This window comes from Sminthopsis crassicaudata, chromosome 6 (genome assembly GCF_048593235.1).
Source record: "Sminthopsis crassicaudata isolate SCR6 chromosome 6, ASM4859323v1, whole genome shotgun sequence".
Lineage (NCBI taxonomy): Eukaryota > Metazoa > Chordata > Mammalia > Dasyuromorphia > Dasyuridae > Sminthopsis > Sminthopsis crassicaudata.
Genome location: NC_133622.1, coordinates 74551883 through 74571541, shown reverse-complemented (window position 1 = coordinate 74571541; position 19659 = coordinate 74551883). Strand labels below are relative to the sequence as shown.

The window sequence follows — 19659 nt, the reverse complement described above, 5'->3', positions numbered from 1 at the left end:
CCCTCTAGACAAAGTACAGTGACAGGCCATGCTCAGGGCTAAGCCAGTGATCCCTTAGCTTTGCTCCCAAACGCGATTGTCTAGAACAAAGTGACTGTCTAAATATATGCAAAGGAGAAGTTCTTAATAAGGAAAATCAAAGCTATTTAAGTTTAATCAATTCCATGCTTCTTTATCAGTTCTGTGACATAGTAGATAGAGCAGCAGCCCTAAAATCAGAAGGATCTGAGTTCAACTGTGGCCTCATACACTTACTAGCTATGTGACCCTGGGCAAGTCACTTAACCAGCTTGCCTCAGTTTCCTCATTTGTAAAATGAGCTGCAGAAGGAGATGACAATCTTCAGCCAAGAAAACCTCAATAAGAGTTAGGCCTGACTGAAATGACTTAACAACAAATAGCCTAACATAAAAGCTGACTTTTATAGCTTGTCCAACTTTACTGTTTACACTACACTAAATTCATCAAAGATGCATTCAGGTCACTGCCTCACCCTTTAGAACATAGACCTGGCCTAAATCTCAATGGCTATGTACTGTTTTGTGGAACCAATGTATTCCTGAAAAAGTGTTTTGGAGGGGTTTTTTTTGGGGGGGAAGGGTTAAATTAGTATCTTTCTGTCAATCACTATCATCATTTTAAAGTACTCCCAGAGGAAAACAATTTTAGTATAAACCAAAAAAATAAAGATTTTTTTTCTTTACCCTGAATGAAATGTCCTTTGGTCAGTGATGAGTGATGAGAAGTCCTTCTAAATTTGCCTTTCCTCTGAGGACTCTGTATTTGGCGATGCACAAGAGCCTCCCTGCCTCTGATTCATGTTTGGTTCTTCCCATGTCAAGGTTCACACACACATCAGGTGTACTGGAATATTGATGTATAATTCACTTCCCAATGATGATTGACAAAACCCTTTCTTAGCCTCTTCTATCATCAAATAATTTTCAACTCTATCTCTTGTTAGCATCTAGAATTATTTCTTGTACCTGGATTTGTATACCTGGTCTAGTCCTTTGGCTACAACTCCTAGGCAGAACAATTACGTAGTGACAATGCTTAGTAATTCATTGAACAAATATTGATTAAATACCTATTATGTTCAAGAGTTTGGAAATACAAAGGAAAAAATACAAGATTCTTGCCCTCAAGAAGACTGTATTCTACTGGGAAAAGAAGTAGAATAAAGCACATATACAAATATCACACAGACTACCCTGAATCCTATTTAAACAAGTAGAGAATAAGAAATAATGAAGGAGAAAAGACAAGTGGCAGGCAAAGCTGAGTCTTGGGGGAAGGAAAAGATTCTGAAGACCACATATGATATCATAGTATATAATCTAGGCCTAAGGAATGGTGTATAAATTAAAGAGAGAGAGAAAGAGAGAGAGAGAGAGAGAGAGAGAGAGAGAGGAGAGAGAGAAGAGGAGAGGGGAGAGAGAGAGAGAGAAAGAGAGAGAGAGAGAGAGACAGAGAGAGAGAGAGAGAGAGAGAGAGAGAGAGAGAGAGGGAGAGAGAGAGAGAGAGAGAAGAGGGAGAGAGAGAGAGAGACAGAGAGAGAGAGAGAGAGACAGAGAGAGAGAGAGAGAGAGAGAGAGAGAGAGAGAGAGAGAGAGAGAGAGAGAGAGAGAGAGAGAGAGAGAGAGAGAGAGAGAGAGAGAGAGAGAGAGAGAGAGAGGAGAAAGATTGAGTATTGGATTTAAGGAATGTTTTTCAATCTAGGATATAAGAAAAGGTTGGAAGGGAAGGTAGGAGCCAGATTGTGGAAATTCCAGCTTGTGTAGGTTTTTAATTCTGTTATGTAGACCAGAAGAAATGACTGGAGGTTTGGGATGCAAAGGATAAAAAGATGAAAAGGAGATTGGGACAGTTCTTTGTAATGAAGGCCTGAAATAGGGTAGTCATCTTGAGAGTAAGAGAGAAGAGAAAAAAGCACAAGAAAAATAGAGTTAAAATTGGACAGGACTTAGAATTTGATTAAATATGATGGGCAGAGGAAGAATGGAGGTAAAGGAGAGACCAATAGTGATTCTGAGGTTAAGAGACAGAATCATGGTCAGATAGTAATGCCCTTGCCAGTAAGAGGCAAAATTTAGAAGTATATACATTTAGGAAGAATGATCTGAGAATTCCATTTTAAATTTGTTGACCTAGAGATGCTGATATGATACCTAGGTGAAGATATCCAGCATATAGTTAATAATGAAAGGCCTAGAGTTCAGGAAAAAGGTTAGGATTGGTTCAGACATTTGGGAATCACTTGCATCAAGATACTGCTTTAACCACTGGAAGCTGTTGAGATGTGCAAGAAAATATGTGAAAGTGGGAAAAGCAGGATAAAGCTTTTGGGAATATTCAGGCCAAGGAGACAAGACATGAATGATGGCCCAAGGAATGATCAGAAAGATAGTCTGATCATTGTTTTTATATTCTCCTTGTAGATGAGATGGAGAGATGTGAACTATTAGCTGCTTAATGAATGTTTCAGTTGAATTGATTTGCTCTGGATATGACAAAGACAAAGCTGCTTGCCTAGATAAATACAAATATAGATAGAGATGCAGGTAGATATAAATATAGCTATAGATATAAATGAAGAGAAGGAAGGAAGGAAGGAAGGAAGGAAGGAAGGAAGGAAGGAAGGAAGGAAGGAAGGAAGGAAGGAAGGAAGGAAGGAAGGAAGGAAGGAAGGAAGGAAGGAAGAAACTAGTGGCAAAGCTTATATAAAGGTTAAAAAAATCATTGGAGATTGGAAACTTTTACAATACATTCTCAACTAAAAATATTTCTAATCTTAAAGCTTGGGGAATCAATGATTTATACTTTCCCCTATCTTATGAAGGGCCTAGAGAGTGGGGGAATTATTGAGGAAGATATGAATGATGAGCAAGGTTCTCCATTTGGGTTGGTTATTTCAAAATCAGTTTTTATATATATATATATATATATATATATATATATATATATATATATACAGAGAGAGAGAGAGAGAGAGAGAGAGAGAGAGAGAGAGAGAGAGAGAGAGATAGTCCTTATACCATGATCCATGAAACACAGAAGTTCATGTATGATGATAATGTTTGGTTGGTGGGAACACAGATAATTGTATATCCATTACAAGAAAAATATTTCAAAATAGCTCTACCACTTCATACACTATTTTCCTTTTACCATTAACTTTTCTGCCAGAAAGAAGGTAAGGTCTTTGAAAATGGGATTTGTTTTGTCCTTGCCTTTGTAAGCCTCAGCATCTGGCACATTTTGTTGTTTTTCAGTCATTTCTAACTCTTCATGACCTCAGTTTTCTTGGCAAAGTGGTTTGTCATTTTGTTCTCCAGATTATTTTATGGAGAATCTGAGTCAAACAGGGTCAAGTGACTTACACAGGGTCACATAACCAATAATTGTCTAAAGTCAGATTTGAACTTGGGAAGATGAGTCTTCCTGATTCCATATCCAATGCTCTATCCACTGAACAATGCTTGTCAAATTCAATTGAAATGACAGATGAGAAAAATTACATAAATATGTTGCACATGAAAGATAAATTCTATCTTTTGCCTCCCACCCAAAAAATTCATTTTCTTTTCCCTGATAGAATTGTTACTGTAGTGATTTGACCTGAATTGTTTTAGCCACTTCAAATATCTGCCTGCTTTTGTTTCTATGTTCTGAAAGAGGCTTTTTCGAAACCTTAGAAAAATCCCAGAAATACCGAAGTAGTTAAGATTTTTGTGGCTACAACAAGCGGTCCAGATTTGTTGTCAATTTCCCTGCCAACGAGACTTAAATTATTCCTCAAGTAAAACTCCTCCGCTGTAGAGATCTTTAGATCAATCAGTATAAAGTTTCATCTGTGAAAATTACCTTTCTGTTAGAGCTGAGATTAATTTCTTTTTGCTTGAGAGAAATGACATGCCCTAGTAATTTTCATATTTCCTTTAAAATGGAACAGCGGGCCTTTGATGCGAAATTTCCTAAAAAATGACCCCCCAAAAATACATCAAAACATTTCTATTAATTCATGGAATTAAGAAAAGCCTTTTACATTTTCTCCTGTCACTGATTCCATTTGCCTTATTACTTTCATCTGTAGCCCACAAACTTGGTGGCACATTCAACAAACCCCTTAGTGGCTGTTTCATCTCTGCTCTATTTGATTTCTTCTCTCTGAGTAAATGATTAAGTTTTCATGCATTGGTTCAACCAAAATCTATGTTCACTCAACCACATCCTTTATTGATTACTTCTACTGCAAACAGTAGGCCAAGTGTGATATACATAATTGGACAGTTGTCAGGGGATGTGGGTGTTAACAGTCCTGTTTTCCCAGTTGGAAACTGGAATCACCTTGATACACAAATATTCTGCCCTGCTTCATTCTCATTCTTTGGACCGAGGAGTCCTGTTTCTCGGAATATATGTTTTTAACTCTCTAAGGTCTGGTTGAATGAATCTAATGATTATACCATATAATATGCTCCCCGAATTGCACCTGTGCACTGCATATAGAAAACTGGAATTAATATTTGTCTAACACTTTAACCTTGTCCTTTAACTTATACAAATCATCTGCAGCTTTTCGGGGTGGAAATGTTTGATTTTTCTCCCCCTTGAAAGGCAGATTGGTTTCTAAATCTATTGCTAAATGTAAAATTTAGAAGCCTTTTGACCTAAAGAGAAGGCTTACAATATATGTTCCAGATGATATATTAACAAGTTGGTTGAATATAGAATTGCATATTACTAGGACAGGGTATATTGTCTAACAAGAGAAAGATTCTTTTCCTCCAACAATCTTTATCTATGGCAAGTTCTAGGTAATTCCAGGATATTTTAGAAAACTATTGCTATAATGGGAAAAGGAGAAGAGAAAGCCAGATTCAACCAGAAATTGTTGCATTTTCACTTTATGTTTCTAGTTCACTGAACTTACTCCTTTTCTACTGTCACATACCTTAACCTCAGGTGGAAGAGCTGAGTCTGGGGTGTGGTGCCATAAAAAATATATCTGCTTTTAGGAATATGAATTTAAATAAGCTTCACTGAGTCCATTTGACTATGGAGATGATTTTACCCCAAGGTTTTGGAGAGATGTGTAAAAAAAAGAAGAAAAAAAAAAAGCCACCGATTTTCATCTTTTTTTCATAGGTTCAATTTTCTCTTGAAAGTCACAGTCTAGAAACAGTGCTGAGAAATGGGCCAGAAAAATTAGATGCAAACTTGCCAAAGCATTTCCAGCTCTAAAAATAATGGTCTCTTATTGAAGTGTTCGGTTGCTTCCCTTTTTCCTCTCACCTGATAATACACATTGTCTGTTATTCCACAACACACAGATAAAGGTTAGGACAATATGTATGTCTCCCTGATGTCATCTCTTGCCCATAAGACCTTGGGTTAGGTCTACACTTGAGAAATTCCAGCCCATGACTGAGTGCTCTCCAGAGAGCTCTGCTGTATCTTAAGCACAGAACAAGAGAACCTTGACAGGGAGGACAAATTAGTAAAAGCTAATTCCCCAAACGTTAGAGGTGCTTCCTCTTTTCCCCCCATTTCACCTAGGAACACAACCTGAAATAGATTCAGAGTCCCATTCTACCCTATTTCTGGCCCATAGAGCATGAAGTTAACAGAAAAGAAAGTTATATAGTATTTGACCTTTGGTTTCCTGTGGAATCATCCAAAGAAAATTGTGTGGGTGATTTTATTTGACACAATACACTTTCAAGCCGTAACAGAAAGTGCATAGCCAGCCACCTCCTACATGAGACTGAAGACAAAAGACCATTAGCACCTTCAGTTTGTCCTTATATAGGATTCTACAATTTAGTGGCAAATATATTAAAATTAAGCTTTAAAATTGGCAGCAGCATCGGTTGCAAGTGCTTTTGAATTATCTTTCACAATGGCAAATTTTCATCTCCTATTTTGTCATTGTTGAAGGCAGGGTTTGAGGAGGTGATAGCTAAAAGTTATCCGAAGCAAATTCTGGTTAATATTTCAAATACTAATTTTCTTACATAAGTTCTTTATTATCTCTGAAGACAGTTCCTAATAACAATTCCAGGAATGTTTTGAGCACTCTTGGTATTTATTGGAATAAGTATATAGTCCGACCAAGGGGACTACTTTAAAAGAGAGAAGATTCATTTGGATGTGACTATAAAGCTTCTTATCCTGCCAGAGGATTCAGGACTTGATACTCTGTTGACTTACCCACGATATTTGTATTTACTTCTTACATAAGGGGAGAATTTGGCCACAGACACCCAAGTGGTGAGCCCCAAAGTCACATAGAATAAGTCTGACCAATTTATAATCTTACATCTGGGTAAGAAGAGATAAAAATAAATTAGAGGTGAAATTGAATAAATTAGGGTTGCTACAGATGAGTGGCAAGGATTTGTACTACAAAACTAGGGAAAGACAGCTTCTTTCAAATAGGGATCATTTTATGCCTTGTATTTGTACTTCCAGGGCTAGGTAACTAGAAGGCACTCAATACCTTTTTGATTGATCACTGTTTCTTGAGACTGATGATCATTAGTGAGCACAAGTGCCCAAACTGTTATTGTATACTTATTTCTGGAATAAGTACCGTAAATTGAGTTCCTTCTGTTGTCCTGCTTAGGGACAGTGTTCCTTTCTCATGTAATACGTTTTCTAGAGTTTTATCATGTTAACAACATTAGTTTACGCACAGGTCTTCCTGGTGATGTCAATCTTGCTAGAAGCTCAACAAAACAAGATAGGCCCAAAGTCCTGATTTCTCCCTCAGGCATGTGGGTACTGGATCTCCATTTGATGGTCTCACTTCCACTAGTCTAAAAGCTTGACAAAGTACTCCATTTTTTTCTCAACTGTATCTGAAGTCCTGGAAAGTTTTACTGGGTGGGATCATTTAAAATTACTTCCAGTTGTTAACTGGCACTCCTAGGAGAGACAGAAGGAAAAACAGAAGAAGGGGCAGTTAAAGGATCAGTCCCCACTACTTAGCCCATATTTCAGGAATTTTTCTCTTCTTATTCAATTCCAGCCAAGGAAAACCAATGGAGGCTGTTGCTTACTTGGAAAAAGTTGTGGAGATTGCAAAAAGTACCAACGAAAAGAGAAGACTGGTAGAAGCCTGTACAATGCTTGGAGACATTTACAATGCAAAAGTAAGTCTATTTTTGGGAAGAAATGTGTAGTCGCATCATTATGATGTTACCCTTACCATCCTATTTGACTCTCACAACATTATACTAAGCATCCTTCTTCTGCCTACAGTATACCATATGTCTACCAGACATGTGTTATCAAGGGGTTAGTTGTTTAGAAAGGGTAGAACAAAATTGTTAGAAGAGTAAAAGATATCTGAGATGGAGATAAACCATTGAAAAAACTTGTTGAAGAAGGGGGCAGAAAGTAGAGAAAAACTAGTGTTTATCATTGACCAGAAACTGTTTATCATCTCTGAAAGATGATGGAGAACAGAAGAATGTTTTCCAGATTACAATAAAGGGCAGAAAGTAGAGTCCATAATTGAACTTCTCTTTGATTCCTGGCTAAAAGCTACCAACTGGTAGCAGGGATGCAAAAGAGCTAGCATGTCTCAGTCAAAAAATAATCAGGCCAGATTAAGCTCACTTCTTTGATCGTTTATCTTCATATGCATATAGAGTTAAGCCAGTAGGTCAGGAGACTCCTGATTTTAACTGAAGCATTTGACAAAGTCTCTGATTCTCTTCTTGAGAAAAATAAAGGTAGATATAATTTAGACCATTAGGTAGATTCAGAATTGGTAGAATGGCTAGTCCCAAAGACTAGTCACTAACAGGCTGGTGCCATTGTGGAAGATCTCTAATATTCCAAAGGTCTGTATTTAACCTTGTACCGATTAACATTTTTATTGCTGACTTGGATATATACCTAGATGATCATTTGTAAAATATACAGATGATACCGAGAGATAGCTGTCAAGATTTATTATAAAAACTGAAAAGATCAACTGACTAGAATGTTGAATCAAATCTTATAAGATAAAATTTATATTTTGGTTTAAAAAGAGGCAGCTAGGTTGTACAATGGATAGAGTGCTGCAGCTGGAGTTGGGAGAGTTCAAATACACTTAATAGCCAGACACTTAATAGATGTGTGATCTGGGGTAAGTGAGCTAATGTTTATCAGCCTCAGTTTCCTCATCTGTAAAATGGGAGTAATAATAGCACCTACCTTCCAGGGTTGTTGTAAGAATAAAATTAGATAATATTTGTAAAATCATTCTACAAATTTTAAGCTGAGTAGACTTCACAGGTTATTTCTTAATTTTCTTTTGAGTATTTGAAGGATTATCATGAGGGAAAGAGTTAGGTTTGTTCAGTGTGGCTTGGAGGACAGTTCCCTTCTGTAGAAGAGATGAATGAATAGAAGTCAAGAAGTAATTTGACAAAATTATAAGGACAAAATTCCTGAAGACTAGAATGATCCATAATAGAATAGGTTGCTTCGAAGCACCTCCTTCCCTTCTTTGAAGATCCTTAAACACACTGTGGATAACAACTTGTCTGGATTTATAGTGAGATTCCTTAAGTAGAGGCAAACCCAAATGACTTCTGCTGTCCCCTTCCTAGGTTAAGATTCTGTGGGTCTGTAAACTTTACATTTCCCTCCATACCTAGCTCTGCACATTAATAAATGCTTGTTGAATTGAGAATTTTTCTCCAACTATATCTCAAGCTCAGACAAATAGAAACAAATACTAGATGATAATGAATTAATAAGAGCTTTTACAATGTACAGATATTGTCCTATTTGATCCTCACAACAATCTTGAGAGATAGCTGCTGTTATTATCCCCATTTTACAGATGAAAAAACTAAGGCAGGGTCACAGGCTAGTAAGTATCTGAGGCTGAATTTAAATTCTGATCTTCCTGTCTCTAGATACTCTAAAGAGCTAGCACTATATCTAATTTCTGAGAAAGCACTTTTAAAATCAATACTCTCCATTAGGAGGTTTGCTCTCCTTAATTCCCTGTTTAGCAAAGGATAAAAAGAATGCAAAATGAATGGAGGATGAAGTAGCATTTTGTTTCCTGGTAGTAATCCTGAGTCCCATCTTTTTCAATCATCAATCATACAGTACTTAAGGACTTGCTATGCACTAGGCATTGTGCTGAGCCTAAGAGATAATCCCCCCAAAAAAAACCCAGAATATCCCCTACCCTCAAGGATCTTACATTCTAATGGAAGAGACATGTTTATAAATAGGGACATATAAGGTATTCTGAAAAATAGCATTAGAGAAGAGAAAGCTTCTAGTTTGGAGAGAATCAGAAGAAACTTCCAGCTGAAATTTGAACTGATTCTTGAAGAAAACCAGGGATTCTCAGAAGCAAAGGTAAAGAAGGAGTGCATTCTAGGTATGGGGGACATCACTGCAGAGACATGGGGAAAGAAGATGGAGTATAATTATAGCACAAGAAAGAACAAACAAGTCATCATGGATGCATTATAGAGCATGTGGATGGGAGAAAGTCTAATTATTAAAGTTGGATAGAGCCAAGTTGTGAAATTTAAATGCAAATCAAAGAACTTTCAGCGAGTCTAGGTTAGTTTTCAATTGTTCCTTTCCTCTAGAAACTGGCTTTTGAAGCTTATAGGCAAGCAATAATTTCTTATGGGTAATATAAATAAATGTATATGTAATTTAGATACGATATAGATATAGATATAAGAATACAGCCAGAATACAGTTGGAAGCATAGAAATTCATTGTTCCCCACAAACCCTTTATAATTTGCAAAGAGCTTTTATGTAGAGCTCACCCCATATTCAGTGTTTTCATTCTTCTTTAATTCTTTATGAAGATGGTCACATTCTAGAAGCTTTCACCAAGTCCATTTTCAAGTATGTCCAAAATTCTAGCTGTGAATGAAAACACTACAATCTGGGCCTATTCAGAATGCAACATTCTCCAGAGAACTCCAAGACTTCTCAATCCCTTTCATAGAAATGCCCTTTAATTTCCACTCCATCTTTCATTGAGAGGAAATTCAATGCTTTATTTTTGGCATTCCTAAACAATGATTGCAACAAATTCTGCAAATTGCCTTTCATCTTATAGATCAAGTAATAAAGTAAATCACTTTAATACTATAAATCTTAGTCAAGAATAATTCTAAATTCCTTTTCTTTAGTTTATGAGCATTTATAGACCGTAAAAATATTTTGGTTTATTTTATTTTTTAATAGAAAAAAATTAAGAGGACTAGATAACATTACCATCATTCAGGATGATGGAGAATTGTCTACAGAGACAACTACCCAAATCTTTACTCTGAATACAAGCAAAAGAGTTTATGCTTTTATTATAATCTATGTGTATCGTGCCAAATGAGACTACCCCATAGTTCTGATGGTTCTAGTATTTGATATAAAAAGTAGTCTGGACATAGGAGACAATGGGCATGTTTCATAGGGTTTGTTAAACCAATAAGGAGGCATGTGAACAAGAGCCTGTCATTTTTCTGTTTTGATTTTCCGGATAATTTCCAGCTTTATAGCATCAGTTTTGATCATGTATTTGTAATATTTTTAAAATATTTATCACCTGATAAACTAAATCATCAAAACTCAAGGCTAAATCATAATGCAAATTAGAATGAAGTGTTGATTTTAATGTTAAATATTATTTAGATTGCTTGATATTTTCCCAGAAATATTCTTTCTTAAAATTTCCATAGCAGTGATACAGTGGAGACAGTATACAAGCAAACTTGGTGTCAGGAGGATGTGGATCAAATTCTGAATATGACATTTACTGGTTATGTGACCACTGAAAATGTATTTAATCTTCAGTTTCAGTTTCTTCATCTATATAGAGGGATTATATTTTAGGACTGCTTCTTAGGCCTCTGATATCTCAAATGAGATAATATTACAAACTTTGAAATGCTAAATAAAATGTCAGTTATGATTCTTTTTTTAAAAAATCATTTTATGAGGGCAAGGATATGAAAACTGGGTAGTATTTTTAATTTACAACACAGCATGGTGGCTGGTATATAGTGGGTACTTGATAAATGCTAAATTAATAAATAAATTCTGAAAATCATTACAGGAATGAATCAAAATCTTTGTTTTCAAACATAAATTTATGTTTTGGCTTTGTAGCACTCAATGAACAGCACATCATATAATCCAATCTGGTTATTAATCTCCTACTGTATACCAAGCACTATGCTGAGATACAATAGATAACAATGATAATAATAATGATGATGATGATGATGATAGTCCCTGATTTCAATCTGATTGAAAATCAGGAGTAGAGAAAAACAGGAGATACCTTGCTCACTGGAGCCAAAACCAAGCAAAGTCCTCTATAAAGGGAAGCTTTGGGAGGAATTTGGTACTCCACCTGCAGCCCTCCAGTCAGAGGGGTGAGGAGCCTAAGGGAGGTGCTGTCAATCAAGGTCTGAGTTAGTAAGTGGTCCTGATTAAGGGTGATGAACTTCATCCCGGAGGGCCATTTTGTTCAACTGAAGCTGAAACCAATATAATATAATAGTAAATTAAATATTTTAAATGATTTTAAAAATATTTTCTCCATGAACTTTCCTTTTTTGTAGTAACTTCTAAGGTCTGTTTTTCAGAGAATCAATGATTAGCTTGTTCTTTCTATTGGCCTTTCTGCCCAATTTTCAGGAAATTTCTTCTTGAAAAGATCTCTCTTAGTTAGCAATGACCATTTTCTGTACCTTTCCTATGCCTTTCATGTGCTTAAAATTGACAGAAACCAGTATATCAGTTGGGATAAAGTGCTAATTATAGAAACAGTCCTACATGGGGGTATTTTTTTAAGTTTGGAAAAGGCAAAGCATCCAGCAATCAATCCAGCTTTGATAGGTGAAGGGCTCTGAGTAATATGAAAAGGAAAAATGTATCGAGGTACAACCAAGCAAGATTCATGCTTGGTTAAGGAATTATGTTTGAATAAATATGTTGTTTCTTTTTCTTCTCATTCTTAAGAGGTATGATGATATATTAATTTAATGATGGCTTAAACTGCCTTCTAGTCTCCCTGAGTCTATTTTTTTATGGATAAGATAAAATTAAATTTTTTCATAGTTCTAATGTTCTGAATCATTTTTATTTTATCAATTTATTTTATCCCTGTTTTTTAGTGAAAGACTTTACAAATATTTTCAAACCTATTTAGGGGGACACCTAATACTGTATTTCTTTACAATTGATATTTTTTCTCAGAAAACATAGGTCTTCTGAGTCTAGAAAGTAATTTGTTGAAAAAAATCTCTTTAAAAATCCATGAGTAAAATTACTTCCCGGCATGGTTTTTAATGAGTCAGTATGATACATAATAATATCACCATCCCCTTTGGAATTTTCATAAAAATATATATACTGATCATCCAACACTTAGAGAAGTTCATCACATCAAGTTTTGTGTCTAAAATCACAGAAAACCTAAAAATAAGGAAACAAAAATGAGAAGTCCTATTTATGCCTGTAGTTGTGAAAATACAACTTAGTTTTCATTATGGTAACAACAAAAACGTTCTAAATATTCACAAGATATCAACATTTGAATATTTGAACTTGTGGGATAAATCTGACTATGAAGTTTAAGTAGTCCCTGATATTGGGATTAAAAAGATATTTGAATACTGCTTAAAAGTCAAAAGGCTTTGATAAAAATGATTACATTATTGAGAGCAAAAAAAAAAATAACAAAGTAGAAAAGATTGCTTTCCTTTTTAATTTGGTAATTTTGTAGAAAAACAATTTATACATCTGTAATATGAAAATAGATGAATATAATAAATCAAAATTATATGAAGATTTATTCAAGAAAGCAATTTCCAGAATAGTCGATAAGGGCAACAAAAAACTTCAGAAGAGAAAATCATTTGGGAAGATGAACAGCAATTTGAGATGCTATTGTCCAAGAATAGTGTATGGGTTTCTGGACATATACCTATATATCTATATATTGAAATAGAAAAATAATAGATTACTTCCCAAAAATGGAGTAGAGTATATGTTGTAAAAACGGTATGAGAAGAATGCATTTGTTAAAAAGCAGCATAGTATAGTAGAAAGAGAGTTGATCTTTGAGTTAAGATGGCATGAGTCCAAATTGTGTTTGAGACACATACTTCCTTTTTCCTAAATTCTCTATTACTGTACATGACAAAACCAATTTCCCAAACCCTCAAGTTTGCATCCACAAGTTGTCCTGAACTCAGGTTATTTCTCAGTCCCAATATCCAACCTGTTGCCATTCCTGTCAATTTTACCTCTACAACATCCTTCTCTTCTCTGACATTGTCCCCACTCTAGTCCTGGTTATTTCACAACCAAGACACTCCAACCCTCAGCCACAATCATTTTCTCTGCTTATTGCTCATGCCTGGACTGCTCTCTATCTCCCTTCCACTTCCAGCTACTGAACTTCCTGGCTTCTTTTAAGTCCCAACTAAAATTCCACTTTCTGTAGGATACCTTCCCTAACTCCTCTTAATAACAATGTTTTTCCTTTTTTAATATCTGTATTGTGCTGCTTCCCCCATTAAATTGTTAGCTCCTGGAGGGCAGTAACTATCTTTTGCCTCAACCCTAGAACATAGTAGGCATTTAACAAATGTTTATTGATCAATTTGCTATGTGATCCTGGGCAACTTATTTAACCTACAAGTTGGAAAACAGGTATCTATTGCATTGATAGAGGGTATTCCTCAATAGGATTTTCCTGTGCCAATGAAATCAAGGGTCCAAGCTTTTTAAAACAGATTTATAGGGAGTTTTGAAAATCTAATTAAATTACTTTAAAACTAAAAACTAAGGTGGAAGTGGAATAATAAGGAATAGCCTATATATAGCTACCTAGCCAGATACCATAGATAACAGTTATTCTGTAGGAAGAAGAAAGGCAGTAGAGAAAGATATAAAAATTTATAGGGGACAAAATCCAAGAAAAGAGGCAAAGATAAAACCCCACTGTCTCAGATGTCTAGGTGTAAATATACAAAGCATGGGTAGCAAACAGTATCACCTAGGAATTCTAAGAGAAAGAAGATAAATGCTAGCTTATTAGTATCACTTGGACTTTTGGGTTGAGATTCACAGCTTGAATATGACTCTGGTGAGAGAAAGCTCATTCAAAGAAATGGATAGGTAAAATGGGGAAATGGAGTCTCAGTGCATATTATGGAGATACAATGTACAAGGGTACATTAAAAAGGTATGAGAATATTTCACAAACAAAATGATTGCAACTTGATTAAGAAAAACTGCAATCTAATGGGGGATCTTTATATTAAATTTCTCAGATGAGAGAAAAATTTTTGGCATCCCAAAATAATAAAGACAACAAAGAAGACCAAAAGAAATTCTCAGATATTTAAGTGGTCCAAGGATTCAAACAAATAGTTCTCGAAAGAAGAATTGCAAATGATTACCAAACATATAAAAGAATGCTTCACATCACTAATGATAAAAAATGTAAATTAAAAGGACCCTGCAAATTGGCAAAAAAAAAAAAAAGATAGGAATAATCAATGGTGGAGCGTTGGTAGGTGATGAGCATACTAGAGTACTCTTGTGAAGCTATAAATCAGTACAAGCATTTTGGAAAGCAATTTGGAATTATCCAGATAAAGAGACCAAAATATTAATAGCTTTTGACCCAGAAATTATACTTTTGACCCAGAAATTACACTTTTAGCCTTCTACTTTAAGGAGGTCATTAATAAGAAGTCTCCATATATACACTAAAATATTTCTATCAGTACTTTTAGAGATAATAAAGAATTGAAAACAATGTGAATACCATCACCCAAGGAATGGCTAAACAAATTGTGGTATATGAATGAATGGAATATTACTGTGTTGGAAGAAATGATTATTATAATGAATACAGAGAAGCAAAGAAAGATCTATATGAACTGACTCAGAGTTCAATACAATATATGACTAAATAATGTAAATGGAAAAAGATAACAAAAAATCAAAATTAAATGTTGGAAAATTACAAAACCAAATATGATTCAAAGGAAGAGATGAAAAGAAATCTTCACTCATTTTCAGAAATGGGAGATCATAAATATGCTACATTGCCCATTTTTTAGATTTATTGGATCAGTTATGCTGATTTTTTTTTGCTTTAAAAATATTATTTATTACATAGAATAGCCCTCTTGGAAGAGAAGGAAGAACAATGCTTTGAAGGAAATTATGTAAAAACAACAAAAAACTTATTTAAAAAAATTATGAGAAGAAAGGAAATAGTGGAAAGCAGTTAAATAAGGATTAACAGAGGCAAAAATAGAAGTGATATTGTCATTGGAATATACTTCAGAGTAGTTGTACAGAAACAGGAATTGAAGAAATCATTAAAAAGAGAACAAAAGTCTCACATGGAGACATGATGCTATTGTGATGGAAAATTTTAGTTTAAAAGAGATCTTAATGGAACTTTTATTCTGTGGAAAGCAGAACAGTTAATGAGGATTTGATTTGCTTTAATGTTAACTTCAAAAAGTTAAGGAGCCAATACAGGAAAATTCTATTCTGGATCTGATTCTCACAACCTGGTTACAAAGGTAAAATGCTGTGGGAACATAGAGTAATGGGATCATTCCACATTGGAATTTGCAATCAAAAAATAGAGAGGAACTCAGTAGAATAAGATGTAAACTCTAGAGTTTTTATTAGAAATCTTATAGACAGGTAGGTAGGATTCTATGAGCTGATATTCCATAGAGAAAGCCCATGAAGGATGGGAAGTTCTCAAGAATGCTCAAAGAATCAGCAGTAGTTCCATATGCCAGAACAAGGGAGGTTATAGGCCTACTATCCTGCTCAGAGATCCGGATCACTGTGTTTAATTCTGTGAACCACACTTTAGAGAGGATATTGGTTATTTTCAGGACATTCAAATTATTACAATGAAAATAGTGAAAAGCCTGAAAATCTTGGGATACAAGAATCACTTGAAGGAACTAGGGATAGTTTACTTGGAGAAGAAAAGTTTTAAAGGGATTATGAGCAATCCCCAAGGATCTGAAAGGATGCTATGTGGAAGAAGGTGTAACTATGGGCCGAGCTATGACTGATTGCTGGAAATGAAAAGATTTTGGTTTGCTGTTTAAAAAAAAACAAACAAACACCTACCCAAACAATTAGAGTTGTCCTAAAGTAAAACAGGCTACTTTTGGAAAGAGTACAGATTCTACCTCCAATGGAGGTTTTCAGGCAAAAACTATAATGCATACTTGCTGGCTATGTTAGAGAGCAGATACTTGATGAGAAATGTGAGTTGGAAAAGATATTGTAGTCCCTTTCACTACCACACCCCCAAATTGTTAAAACCCAAGATACAATGCAATAATTGGTTATAAGTATGCCTTTAAATATAATCCCAAGAAATAGTCAAATTATATTAATCATATCCACTTCAATTATTTCATGATCTCTGATTTCATTTGTATGGATATTCTCCTTCCCAGTGAATAATAATCTCTCCATGATTTTGTAGATAATCTCATAAACTACTGTGACAAACAAATTTCTGATCGTGAGGTTCTCTGAATCTAACCTAGACCAATTCTTAGATTATATAGAGTTCTATGGTGCCTATAAAATCAGAAGTTTTTCAGCTGAACAGAACCTGTGCTCCACTAGCCTTCTGCTATCTGCTTGCCTTTTAGAGACTAGCCAGGCTCACTTTCACACTATGGTGAAGCATAGGAAAATAGGAACTGAATGAAGAGATACTTATGTTTGGGGGTGTTTGGTTTATATTTTCATTAGAAAGTTCTTCAGTATATAGGAAATTTCTAGTATATTTCTTTGATTGATATTAATTAGTAACACCTCTCTAATGCACAGGCTCACTAATTTTCCTGCAGTACTGAGAAGTTAGGTGACTCATCCAGAATCATACACCTAATACAGATCTGTTGCAGAAAATTAGTCCAAATCTTCCTGATTCCCAAGAATGGCTCTCTACCTATTTCAACACCCTGTCTCATTTATGTAAAACATGTAGAAAGATTGCCAACAAAACATATTCTAGTGTAGGTGCTTGATGACTTCATTTTCCTTTATCTGGAAAAATATATTATCTAGAGCCCTTTATTCCCCAAATTACTAAGATGGCAAGTTGTTATTTGAGGCCAATTAGACAATACAATGGATGGAGAGCCAGGTTTGGAGTTAGGAAGACTCATCTTTCTGAATTCAAATCTGACTTAAGACAGATTTAAGACTGACTTAAGACATAGCCAGTATGTGAATCTCATCAATCCATTTCATATTGCTTGCCTGTTTCCTCATCTGTAAAATGAACTGAAGAAGGAAATGGCAAATCATTCCAGTGTCTTTGCCAAGAAAACTCCAAATAGTGTCATGAAGAGTTGGACATGACTAAAAAAATGATTGAACAACAATGAAGTTGTTATTTATTCAGAATTAAGGGTCGGCAAATTCAATAAGCTAGCTAAAGTGATAAGATATATGTCACTAGTTTTCATTTTTCAATTTTTAAAAACTCAAATTTTATTTTCAATTCCAAATTCTCTTCTCCCCCATCCTCTATCCACTGAAACAAACAAAAACAAACAAAAAAAATGATGTGCCATAATCATGTTAAATGACCATATTAGAGGATGAAAAGAAGAAGGTAAGATGGAAGGGAAAGAGGGACAAGGAAGGGAGAAATGAAGAAAGGGAGGAAGGGAGGAAGGAAGGATGTTTTGATCAGATCACTTGCCTTTGGTACTATAGTGATACTAAACACGTTTTGTCTTTGGCTATTCAGAAAGTGCTTTAGGGTTTCAGGTTGTCTTAAGATTATAATAATACAGTGTCATAAAAAAAAAGCTCATTCTGATCTGAGATTTATGTTCCTTGGAATTTTGACAGAATAGAAGTTTATCTTTGTGTAAATTCTTTATATAATGCAAAAACACAAGAAAGTATTTTTAGACTTTGGCAAATGCAATATTGTGTGTTACTAAGAGTCTTGGTCTGTTCATGGAGAAGAAACATTGTATATTTGACTATTTATCTGTATACTATCTGTTCTCTAAACATTTTCCTTTCAAACACACACCCCTATAATGCAGGCTTATTTATCTAAAAACTAATACAAAAGTATCTATAAATCATAGCCACATGATAGTTTCTAACTCTAATCTAAAGACTGATTCAGTCATTCTGCAGTAAACCAAATATATTATATATAATTTATAATTTAATTCTTTCAGATTGAATAAAGTTACTGTGTATTCCTTCCATAATAGAATATTCTAAAAAAAGCATATTTTGTCCTTGGATAAATATAGTTTTAGACTTATCCCAAATTCTAGTAAAATTATATGTCAACTCTGCTTCTACTGACAAATACATTAGGACCAAAGGAGAAATAAAAACTCTACCCTTTAAGTAGTCTACATTTTTTTTAAAGTTACTTCTATCCTAAATGTCAATCAAGAAGCAAGGATACCAGATAATACTCTGAGAAAGGAATAAAAAGTAACAGGGACAGATAGTTATAACTTTACTTCTCTAATTCATGGTTTGAGTCTCCTAACCTCTCTCTATTCCCACCAGGGCATGCAAACATATAAATCTGTAAGGTTCAACTAGCACATTTAGGGAATAGGAACTGTAGACAAAAATATGCCAAATCACCATCACTACATACTTAAATATATATCCTTGTATGTCTTACTGAAAACAAAAAACAAAAAAGCTGGAGAGCATACAATTAAAAAGCAAAGAGAAGAATAAATGATAGATAGATAGATAGATAGATAGATAGATAGATAGATAGATAGATAGATAGTTCCATCCATCTCTCTAATAAAGTTGTAACCCTCAGAACTAACTGATCCTGAAGACCCATAAATACTGATGTTATTTAAATAGTGTTCATTGCTAAATTTATGCCTGACTTCAATTTAATCCGCTGTGCATAATATTCTGTTGCCCTTAGAATATTCCAAATTTGTTCTAAGTGGAGTCTGATTGTTCTTTTTTTGAATAGTAAGCTCCTGAAAGCCATGTCCTTCTTTAGAAACAATTAGAACATTAACATTAAGTTTTTGCTACTTGCCTTTCAAAGCTCTCCAAAATGTTTTCCACCAACCACTTATCCCCCAATTACTCCCAACTTTTATCTTCATTAGACAAAACTCCCCACTGACTCCAAGAAAAGACATGTTCATTCCTGTTAATGGTAGATCAAGAGAAATGCAAGGGACCTCTTTACCCATCAATTTTTTTATTAAAAACACTTTATGCATTTTCATAAGTACATTTCATTCTCAGAAATAGGATGGCATAGTAGGGAAAAATACTGGATGGAAAGTTAATAGAGTCATATGTTAGTCATAATCCTTCCACTAATGAGCAGGTTCACTTTGACTTTTGGGATCTTGATTTGATGTCCACACTTTTCAAATTAAGAAGGTGGGACCTTAAAGTCTTTAAAATACATACTGATTTAGAAACTCAATGAAGTTTTGTATTTTGTATGATTTTTCCCATCCTGGTCCATCAGAGAATAATAGTTTGGAGAAGTAGTCTGAAACTCTTGGAATGGAATCTATCATTCTGCCCCATGGCAGAGGGGAGGAGTGGAATAAAG

At 34.7% G+C, this 19659-nt stretch overlaps 1 protein-coding gene across 4 annotated transcripts in view; it reads left to right on the top strand.

Moving 5' to 3' along the window:
• Nucleotides 1-19659, top strand: part of TTC29 (tetratricopeptide repeat domain 29) — a 261957-nt gene that overhangs the window by 151996 nt on the left and 90302 nt on the right. For all 4 annotated transcript variants that reach the window (XM_074276387.1, XM_074276385.1, XM_074276384.1 and 1 more), the window contains one exon: nucleotides 7037-7160. In XM_074276387.1, coding sequence (XP_074132488.1) covers nucleotides 7037-7160 — 124 coding nt within the window. The remainder of the gene's footprint in view (nucleotides 1-7036; nucleotides 7161-19659) is intronic.